This window comes from Atta colombica, unplaced genomic scaffold, assembly GCF_001594045.1.
Source record: "Atta colombica isolate Treedump-2 unplaced genomic scaffold, Acol1.0 scaffold23, whole genome shotgun sequence".
Taxonomy (NCBI): domain Eukaryota; kingdom Metazoa; phylum Arthropoda; class Insecta; order Hymenoptera; family Formicidae; genus Atta; species Atta colombica.
The window spans coordinates 259,116-270,911 of NW_017259327.1; the positions used below are offsets into that span (position 1 = coordinate 259,116).

Here is an 11,796-nt window from a genome sequence, read left to right on the forward strand (position 1 = left end):
ATTTATTTACAATTTCTCAGCACATTAACATCTTTCTACATATGATACCACAAATTCAACCTTAAAAATATTAAAATTTGCTTGTCAATTTAATTTAATTTATTACAATATTTATTACAGTAGTTTAATTGTGTTCATAAGTCCGGAAAATTCGGCGCGCAGTTCGAATGACTACAAATATGGTATATATGCATGTAACACAAGATTTATAATCCAGAGGTCCCAGCTTTCAAGTTGCGTTTTTCAAAACTAATTTGAAGTAATTAATTTCAGGTATAATTTCTATAAATATAAGAATATAATATTTAAGTCTGTAACGGTCGAAACTAGATATTTACTGCTTTAAATAATTCAATGTGAATTATATAATATATATTATATATGCACACTCACTGACTAAAAAGTTAATGACGGCGATACTGTAACTTTCAAGCCTTATAACCCGAAAAGTACTTCAAAAAATATTTTATTACAGTGTTTTGGAAAGCTTTCGAGTGCTACAAGAATATGCAAAAAAAAGGGGGATTACATTTAAAAAATTCACCTTGACTGATCTTGTAGTACCCCCTATCCAAAATCCATTATTTCCACTTTCTTTCCTCTCAAGGAAATGTACAACTTTTATGTAAAACTTTTTCTTGTATCTCTAGTTTCTGAGATATTCGCCTGGGACGAATATTCCATCTTGTATATTGTTTTTATGTTTTACATGAAATAAAAGGTATCCATACTTGTTGTCGCTATGGGTAACAAAATCACTATAGTGGCCTTTTGGTCTATAATTAAAAAGAAACAAAAGACCATAGCTGAATTATTTTTACCTTACAACCTTTTTTTTGAACGTAGTTGGATTAAAAGTTTCCTATTCATAATTTTGAATAAGTTAAGTAGTATAATCTATTTTTAAATCAAAAATTTTTTTATTCAATTGAATTGAAAAACTGCATTTCCTATTCACAGTTTTGAATTGAGCAATATTCACGACGCACAGAATATGCTAATATTATTTTTAGATTGAAAAATATAGAAATATGCTCTATGCAATTTCTATAAAGGAATTAAAATACATTCAGAATTGGAAAGGATTCATTTTAACATTCGTGAATCTGTATTTCTGAAAATCTGAATCCATTTCTATCCATTCTTTGCTAGGATGTGATATTACTACAATATTCTAGTTCTGTTCATAATTACGTTTCAAAACCAAAAAAGGTTTCAGTTCATGGTTTGCAGAATTAGATACACATGGCGTCACAAATATCTTGACATATAAAGCATGCACTTGCATGAGTATCGGAGAAGAAACTAGGAGGGTTAAAATATTTTACAGCCACCTATATTATTAAACCATATAATTTTTGTATAACAATTTTTTTTTCTCTTTTATAATACCCATGTATTAATCCACTAAAGTCCATGCTTAATACAGCTGTGATAACGCCAAACTGAATATGTGATTCATAGCATAAACGAAAAATTAGCCGTGTTTTTTCATTTTGCAAAATTGATCGTTTAAACGATAATTGTTTAAACAAATTGTTTAAAAATGCCCACTTTTTTAAAATGCCATTCGATTTTACGTTTGAAACTTTTATTCTTGGTATTTTTTCGATCTGGTACTTGTTTATGCAAAAATGAGTATTTTTAAATAATTTGTTTAAAATCAATTTTGCAAAAAGAAAAAACACGGGTAATTTTTTTCATTTATGTTATGAATCCCACAATCAGTTTTCTTTTTTATGCAATACACTTTTTGTATTTATGCAATACCCAGAGCATGGAGCCGACTTTGCGCATGCATTTATAATAATTTTTTTGCATAAGCAAAGTAGATCGAAAAAATACCAAGAATAAAAGTTTCTTGTTTTTAAGAGTAGAATCGAATAGCACTTTTAGTTTTTAAAAAATGGGCATTTTTAAACAATTATCATTTAAACAATCAATTTTTGCAAAACGAGTAATTTTTTTTTCGCTTATGCTATAAATCACATATTCAGTTTGGCGCTATCATGGCTGTATAGGCATGAGCCTTAATAGGTAATACATGTCTGTGAGGTGGAGTTTACCGAGAATGAAAAAGATTTTTCAAATTGAAATTTTTTAGTCCAACATTAACGCTTTAAAGCTGTCATATCGTTACAATATTTGTTTCGTATAAAAGCTTTGCAATCTATATTTATAAAATAATAATCCACAAACTAGTGGTTTGCAAGAAATAACGTGGAATTCTTAGAATTGGACTTGGATATCTAATTAATGTTATACGAAAATTTATGTGTATGTGTAGCATGCATGAATGAGATAATGTAGTAATATCTAGTGATGCATCAGTACATGTAAATGTAAATCATCTGTAAGTCCTGCTTACACAATGACTAATCATTTATTTGTGATGCCATATGTACATAAATTCACACCAAAATATTTAAGCACTAGATCTGCTTTCATCGAAAAGGATTTGTCTTATTTAAATAATGGATCTGTTTTTTATGGTTGAACTAGTGTACGCTTTTGGAACATAAAGTGAAATGGATATATATTTCGTGAAAGCAAGAAAGAGAGTTGTAGTGCAGTCTAGTGTAGGAATAAAAAAACAGATTTAATAATTCATTCAAATGGATCAGTTTAGAGCAATATTGGGATTTACTTGTACATTTCAGCCGATTTCAACTTGGTTCATATTTCTTATCAACCCGCGCGCAGCCTAAATGCCAATTGACAAGTAAATCCCAGCACTGGTTTGGAGAAACAGATTATTCACTGAATTACTGTTGCTTACGGAAATAAACGTTGATTAGACTAAGTAATTTTTTAAATTAAACTTATATACTGCACATTAGAAAAACATATATTTTTTTCGTGTAAAAAAATTATGTCAATGTTTACATTAATTATACTAATGTCTTAATAGAAATTATGCAATTTACATTATATGTTTTATTATAAAAGGATGTATTCTCACATACCCTCAATGTGGCGATATCTTGGAACTCGTCGCAATCTATAAGAGTTTGAATCATGGTTAAGGTTGCGTCCAAAGGAAATACTCGATCTCTCGAACTGCTAACTGCATTGTCTAACCTTTGTCGCAAGTGCACCACCTTAAACATACAAAATTAATATATAAAATCTATTCATATAACTTTCTTTTATCAAGATAATATACTATTTGCATTTGTTAAATATTTTAATTATGCATCTAGAATATTGATTAAAATCTGTATTAATTTTCTCAGACGTACCATATATGCATTGTTGTTTGATTCAATTTTTGTCAGTTATATTGTGTCTCACACGTCGGGCTTTCAATTCTTGTTTACATGACCTTGAAATTTTTTTATAAAGCGAAAAAGTTATTTTATTTTTTTATAAAGCGAAAAAGATTCGCACGTTAATTCCGCCAGCACTTCCTCTGTTGCGCGAAATTCGAGTTCGGCAGCCGCGCAATCGATAAATTAAACCTTTCACTAACCTTTTGGATCTCGAGACATTTTCTCGAGGTCGGGAGTGTATGTGAGCGAGATAGAAAGAGAAAGAGAAAAAGAAAGCGAAAGAACCTATCAAGTTGATTTCTGACTTCGGGGAAAGCTGGTCTCTTTGTCGGATAAGGTTCATGCATAAGTGACTATCTCATGGAGAACCGTGGAACACGTTTGTAGTTGAAGGCGCTTAACATGAGGAAAGGACCAAAGTTTCGCAGGGGACACAAGGGAGAAGATATACAGGAGAGGACGCACGAGGAGAGGGAGAGTGAGGTCACTGTCCCTTGTGCAGACTTTCACGAGTTACGAAACCACGGAGAACTGCCCGTTCTTGACACCGGCTGCTGCTGATTTTCTATTGTCCCTACCTGCATCGCTCGCTATGACGTTTCCAAGCAGTGACGATGACGAACACCGATTGACGTGATACGATAAAAAAATATTCGATATTATTTCAGTAGAAATTATTGTAAAATTTATTGATATAGCTGAATTATGCAGCATGATGTGTTTAGAAATATATTATATATAAATGATAAATTTCAATTTCTGTTTGATAATTTCTTTTTATAATAATTATTAGCGAAATTATAACGAAATGATGCCGCATGTGAGAGATATAAGTATATACATTTGTATTTAGAAATTATATTAAAAGGGTTTCATATGTATAATGTCTTATAATCTCCATTTTTATAATTAGATTCAACAAATCTTATCCTTTTTTCCTAAATATTTAAAAGTATTAGGTGTAGTAAAAAGAAATCCATTATTCTTGCATGAAATTGAATGGAAAAATAATGGATTTCTTTTTACTACACCTAATACTTAGTAAAATTTAATGAATATTATATAATGGATTATTATTATATAATTATATAATGGAGTAATTTTCTTTAAAAACTCTCTAAATATTTATATAAAATATTCATAATTAAGAATTTAAGTAAAAATTAGTTTTATAGAAATTTTATGTGCAAAATATCTTCTGATAAAATAAAGATAAAAATTAGTCTTCACAACAGTTGAAACTAAAATTAAGTAAATAGTCAAATGATTTTTTTTCACGTTATTTTCGCAACTAAAAACGATAAACATTCTTTTTTTTAAAGAAAGTGGTTGTTTGCGATTTTTTTTCTTATCTTATATAAAATTTACTTTGAAAATGTGGTTTCATTGTGCACGATGACTCGAAAGTGACCTCTTTAATGGACCACCACCATCAATATTTATTCGGTTTTACCGGCATCGGTTTCACTTTTGGCAATGGTCTTTACGGAATCATTTGAATGATCGCGACAGTTCCCTCGTTTGCTCATATAATCAGACATAACACGCATAATTTTCCATTATTCACACTAATCATCTCACTTGAGAAAATCGGAGATGATATTTTTAGTACCAAAATTGCAATATAGGAAAAATTAATTTTATTGAAAGTAAATTTAGTTATGAAATTATATAATTATAATTTATAATTGATAAATATACATACATATATAATATACGGCTTTCAAATGATTTTAGTAAAGAATTTTTCACTATATAATATATTTCATCGATTAATTATCATAAAGATCTATTTATGTCATTTGTAAAAAACTACATACATAATATTGAAAACACTGCTTTACGGAGACATATAATAATTTTGTAAGTCATATAAGAATCTTGTATTATATAAGAAGTGTATAGATGAACACAATGCTACAATTGGCTGATTTTTGCGAGCATGCTATTCGCTCGTTTTATCTATTGGCTTTCATAATGTGGGAAACCTTGAGACTTGCACAAGTTGAGTCGTAAGAAAGTGAAATTGCGATGGTGAGTTCATTCATTCCAAGATCGGTGCGGAGGAAACCGATTGACGCATGCAAAATTTGCTATTTGCCTCATATAGTGCCACTCTTACATACTATAATATTACTCAACGATTCATCAAGATGCATCAAGTTTACATTTTTACAAAGCAAGATTAAAATAAATTAAATTTATATCTTAAAGATTATAATGCAATTATATTAAAGATATACACAACGTTATAATCGTATTCCAATATATACTGCCAATATATATATTGAAATCTATAGTATACAGGGTTTTAATGTCCCACAATCTCCAAATTAATTTTTTTATTTTTTATCCATAACTGTCCGAAACATTTTTTTCTGAGATAAAAATAAAAAAAGTTATTTGAGGTGAAACATTAAAATGGGACACCCTGTAGAGTAAGGTTGTTGAAATCGCGCCACTTTTCACTTAAAGGTTCATAACTCTACATAACTAAAAATTATGGAAAACATTCTTAAGTTTTTTTACAGCATAATAAACTGTACTTTGTTAGATTTATAATTTTTTTATAATTTTTTACTAATATAACATTTTAAATGAGAATTTTTCAGTATAGTATGATTTGGCGATTTGGCACAAAGAAATTCGTTGCCTAAATCGCATCTACTAATATTCGTTATTTCAAACATTATAATAATACAAAGATTTCAAAATTATATACAATAAGAAAAAAAATAGTATTTTATTATATTATGCTGTCAAAAACTTAGAATATATTTTTAAAAATATATTTTTCATAATTCTATATAAAACAAAATAAATATTTTGTAAGCTTACAATACAGGGTATCTCTGCATACGATGTCAAAACTGCTACAATGGCTTCAGCCGTAAATGTATGTAAAAAGTCGAAAATGTCTAATAAACATTTGTCCGATTCTGAACGGTTTCGAAATTCGGAATTGAACGGGTTGAAGTAAGAAAACATAAATCGTAGTAAATATTATTTAATATTCATTATTTCTGTTGAATCCTGAATTTTTTTTTGATAGACTAGAATCATTAGATCTTTCATTCGTCCCCAAAATGTAAAGAAATATATATTAAGGATGACTTCCTGTACGAATGTTTTCTCATGATCACTAAATTAAATTAGAAAGAAAAAAACTTTTCTTCCCGGAAAGTTGAGAGATTCTAGGTTCGAATCCTGACTGAGATAATATTTATAAAATAAAATTTCAATAAAATTTCAATAAAATTTCTTATTTTCTTTCTTTTTTTCTAATTTAATTTAGGGGATATTACAATAGTAACGTTTCAGAATGATTGTGTTGAAACCGAATGTTATCGGCTCTCAATTATATCTGGAATAAATTGATTTAATAAAAGAATATATAATGTATATATATTTGTAAATATCCAAAATTTAACCGGTCTTGGTTTTCTTTATCATATTTAAAATAATGAACAACATTTACGATTTATTTTCTTACTTTAATGTAGTATTCCTGTAACTCTGAAATCGGATATATGTGTTTGGACATTTTCAATTTATTTTTATAGGCTAAAGCCGCTGTAGTTGTAGTTTTGGCACTATATGCAGAGACACTCTGTATACATCTTTACAAAATAATAAATGTAATAAAAATATAAAACATGTAAAAATATTAGAAAATGTGATTTAGAAGATTAGATTGTGGGAATTATATTATGGTGCAATTTAGGAAATTTGAGCGTTTTTAAAACTTTTATTTATTTAACTTATAAACAAAAATGTAAAGCAAACTTTAATTCTATTAATTTAATTTTAATAATATTCGAATCACGATCAAAACTTAGACTATTTAATTTATACTTTCTGTAATTCCGTTATATGTTGAAAAATAGCAACACTTTTTTATTTTCGTAAATAACAACACTTCTATTGCGCTTCGTGTCACGAGCGTAAACGAAGTAACGTTGCTACCATAGTACTATATAGTTTTAAATAACTTATATATAAGAATGTAATTAAATACAATAATTGAATTTTTAAGCGAAGTAGTGCGATTAGGAGTCAGTGCGATTTCGGCAACTTTATCTTATGTAATGTGAATTTCAATACTATAGATTTTCAGATTGGTAGCGTATATCAGAAGGAACATGACCTATATTGTAATATTTAATATGTACTCATACTTCCTTAAATATCAAACTATATGCTATTCAAATTTAAATCTTCTTCTCGATAACGATAAATTTCTTTTTCTTCTCTTAGATGTTATATCTTTTAGATGTTACTATTTCAATTTACAGGGTGATCCGAAACCCAGGTGTTCCCGTAAAGACGTATTCCTGACGCAATTCTAAGACGATTTTTCTTTTACGAAAATTTTGTCTGAAGATTAATTTTCAAATTATAAGAAGAAATAGTATTACGCGTTACGGGCGCGTAGAGAAGAGGGGCAGAAACAGCGCTCATGCTTATACTCGAGCGCCTTACCTCGGGCGCGCGGAGCGCACACTGACCCAATGTATTCATACGTTTATAAAAACACGTTCCTTCTTACTTTTTCTTCTACCACATTATCTCTTTGTTTTTTATATACTTTAAATTTGCGTACTTTAATGGTAATTTTGTTAAATATAAATATCGTAAAAAAGCGAAGTTAGATAATGTGCGATAAGCATTATAAAACTATTGGCGTACAAATCAAATAATTGTTTCTAAGAGCGCTTCTTACAATTCGACATATTTGTTAGATTTAATTGTAGATTTTTAATTCCTTTTAGGAGAATTGTAGATTTTTAATTCTTTTACATTACTTCTTTAATGACCTTGATTTTTATATATTATAAAGATGAGGGTACTAAAGTTGTTTGATTTGTATGTCAATAATAGTTTTATAATGCTTATCGCACATAATAATTGTCTAATTTCTCTCTTTTACATTTCTCTAATAATTTTATCAATGTAATTGAAAACAATCCGACTCAAAAGATTCAATATTCATTTTAATTTCATCATTCTAAATTAACAAAAATACAGGACTCAGTATAAATAATAAGTAGAAAGTTTAAAGGATGAATGAGACTCAGAATATAAAAACATATTTCTTAAAATATCATAACGAATATATTATTACGTAGATTTTCAAAAATTATTGTAATAACAAAATTAAAAAGTTTAAATAAAAGTACCCAATGATTAGATATATTTAAAAATCCACATAGTTATTTATCTAAATCGAACAAACATTGCTCACAAAACGGTTACTCGGCCATAAAGGAAACAATTGGAGATTTTATACATGAATAGAGAATCTTATGATCATATTAAAAAAGATAAAGCAATATTTATTCTTCAGATATCATAACTCACTGATGTAGTTTCTGGCCTATATTCTGTAACTGTTTTACACGTCTATCGACAGTTGTCGATGTCATTGCAGATATTTTATATAGTGAAAAAGCTGCGCAAAATAGTTAAAGAATCGCACTCCTGATGTCACATTAAATATGTTCATCGATACGTCATTACAAGAATAAAATAATATGAAACGTCGTTAAAATAATTTTCACATTAGAATCGTTAATCCATTAAAATTATCTAGCTTATAAAGTTAGTATGTGATTGTGACGATTCCCAAGACACGACTGACAACAATGTTTTATATGTCAAGTGTTTTTCAAAGTTAAATTCTATTTATGATTGGTAAATAAGATTTATGAAGGCCTTCTATATTGTAAGTTAGATTATTCTCTTGTTGTTTAATATGAATCATTTTAGAAATTAAACAACGCTTGCCATAACACGGTTCTTCATCGAGAATCTTGACATTATCCCAATCAAAGTCGTATTCAGATTGCATTCTATGATCGGTTATAACAGAACGAGTAGATATGTTCTAGCGAATGTGATTACAATGTTCTTTTATTCTCATATTTAATTGTCTACCCGTGTCTGACCAACATAAGACGCAATCTTTACACTCGATTTTATATACTATATTATTTTTTGTAGACGATGATCATGGATCTTTTTGAATTTTTATGAATTTATTTAGTTTTTATTTAAACTAAAGAAAGAAACTTTAACATCTTTGTTGTTAAATTGTTTAAATTTATCTATAAACGAAGGAATTTACGGTATTGTCAACCAAGAATATTTAATTTCTTGATTCTCGTTATTTATCGAATCTTAAATAGCTGCTCTCCTTTCAGACAAGTTTTTTATTCTGTGATAATAGTTTCAAAAAAAAAAGGCAGAGAATAATCATTCCAATAAAGTCGTAATTATATAAGATAAATTTTTCTTATGGTGTTATGTCTTGGATCGAAAAGTAATAATGTAATTCTGTCCACCATGTCAATGGTATCCTCTCTTCTGAGAAATAGGATGGTTGGAAAAGAAATTCAAAAATCTACCCGAGCAGATAGGCTTTTGATACCAATTGAATGTTAGATAACTTTCTGTTTTTGTGATGGTGACGTCTAGAAAATTAAGCGAGTCCTCACTTCCAGAGTAAATTGCAGGTAGAAAGAGTTAAAATAATCTGAAATTTTATTCATTTCATCAAGATAGAACAGGTACCATACACAAGTCATCCACGTACCAATAATAAAAAGATAAATCTCTGTTGAAAAATGCTAAAGCTATTCTTTCTAATCTCTCCAGTATCAAGTCGCAATAACTGGTAAGAGTGGAGAGCCTATAGATATTCCAAAGGTCTGTTTATAGAATATATCATCAAATGTAAAAAATGTGGAATTTAAAATAAATTTTAGTGCCGCTAAAATTTCGCTTTTCGATGTTATATTTTTTAGAAATAAAGTTCCAATTTTCATTTACGTCTAGAGCTATTTCTATTGGAAATATAGGTAGTATAATGGCTCAATAATTTAAAAACAAGTTAAAAGCAAAAGCGCTACGAGCCAAAAATTTTTTGACCTATAAAAATTGGTAGATAAGTAAAAGTCTTAATAAATTAATTGTGAAATTTAATAACATGCGAACTAATAACAACAAACATTTCGATCACGATTGGATCAATGTTTACAAAATATATCTAAATAGTAAAAAACATAATATAAAGTCAATAGAAGATTATGAACATGTACTTCGTATTGAAAAATTATATAATTGTTGGTATCAATAAAATTAAGAAGAATCTTGTTAATTGAACGGAACAGTAACGCACATAAAATACATACATTAGAATTCGTCAGAGAAATAAAAGCTTATATTGTGTACGGTCGATGACAAATGAAAATACATTTTGCAATGTCATTAAAATGTTGTATCAATAATTGAAAAATGTTCTTGTTAGAAAATTTGTACAGCAAAAGAACGTGAATGTATGATTATATATTAGTGTCCAGAATGAAAAATAACGCATTACAGTTATAATAATAATGTAAGAATGATAGAAATTTGATAAGACCAATATAAAATTGTATAAGTAAAAAATGTACAAATCAGTTCAATTAAAATTAAATAAGAAAAATACTTTTCATAATTATAGTTAAGAGTTCAGTTAAAAAAAATAATTAAATAATACGAATAAAGTGCAATAGACAATGCGATGAGAGAAAGATCAATGTCTCTTATCTTCGATGTTGTTAAACGAAATAAATTTAATGATTTTCAGAGAAGGAAAGTAAAGTTGATATTAGAAAATAGTAGGAAATAAGAATAAAGAGGGAAAAGGGATAGCTAAAAAGAACATAAAAAGGGGATGTATAGAGAAGAAGGAAAGATAATTATGAGGAAGAAAGGGATTGTATGATTTGTGAGTAGGATTCTGGCAATGATTCAATGTAATTTTGTTTATTTAAACCTCGTCTTTTAATATAAATCATTTCAGATATCAATCTTTTGTTATAAGAAGACTCACTATCTAAAATCCTCATTCCATCTAAAATTATGATTAAAATTAACGCGATGATCAGATGTAACAGATGGAGGATCTGTCTTTTTGTTAATATCCGAAATGTGTTCACGCAATCTAATACTTAGTTTTCTCTTAGTTTGACCAACATAGCTGGTGTTACAATCATCACATAAGATCTTATATATAACAAAAATTTTGATTCGAAAGCAATTCTAACTTATCTTTACCTCTCATAACAAAATTTTTTAAGATATTGGTGATAGTGAAAGAAAGCTAGTTTACAATGTTAGAAATAGGTAGAAAATTTTCTGAGATGAAATGTACATAAGGAATTGTAAAATATTTTTCTTTGATTTGTAAATTTTGTATAATATTCTTATTTAATGTATGAAATTTTAATTTTTGTTCTATTATGAAAAAAATAAAGGAGACAGGATAACTATTTTCAAGAAAAGTGTGAATTGCATCGATCAAATTTTTTTTATTGAAAGCAATAGTGTGCCAGATAGAATATTTTGTCTAAAAACTGATAATTGTGTTTCTTTTGTGATAGAGAGGATGATTTAAATAGAAATTGAGGAACCTGCCAGAAAAGGTAACTTTGTAATATATATCAAAAATTCTTTGATTGTTAATATATATATATATATA

The 11,796-nt window shown here is 28.0% G+C and overlaps 1 protein-coding gene across 2 annotated transcripts in view; it reads right to left on the reverse strand.

The window, feature by feature from the left end:
* Window positions 1–11,796, reverse strand: part of LOC108688372 (hormone receptor 4) — a 183,613-nt gene that overhangs the window by 34,292 nt on the left and 137,525 nt on the right. For both annotated transcript variants that reach the window (XM_018194612.1, XM_018194611.1), the window contains exon 7: window positions 2,967–3,101. In XM_018194612.1, coding sequence (XP_018050101.1) covers window positions 2,967–3,101 — 135 coding nt within the window. The remainder of the gene's footprint in view (window positions 1–2,966; window positions 3,102–11,796) is intronic.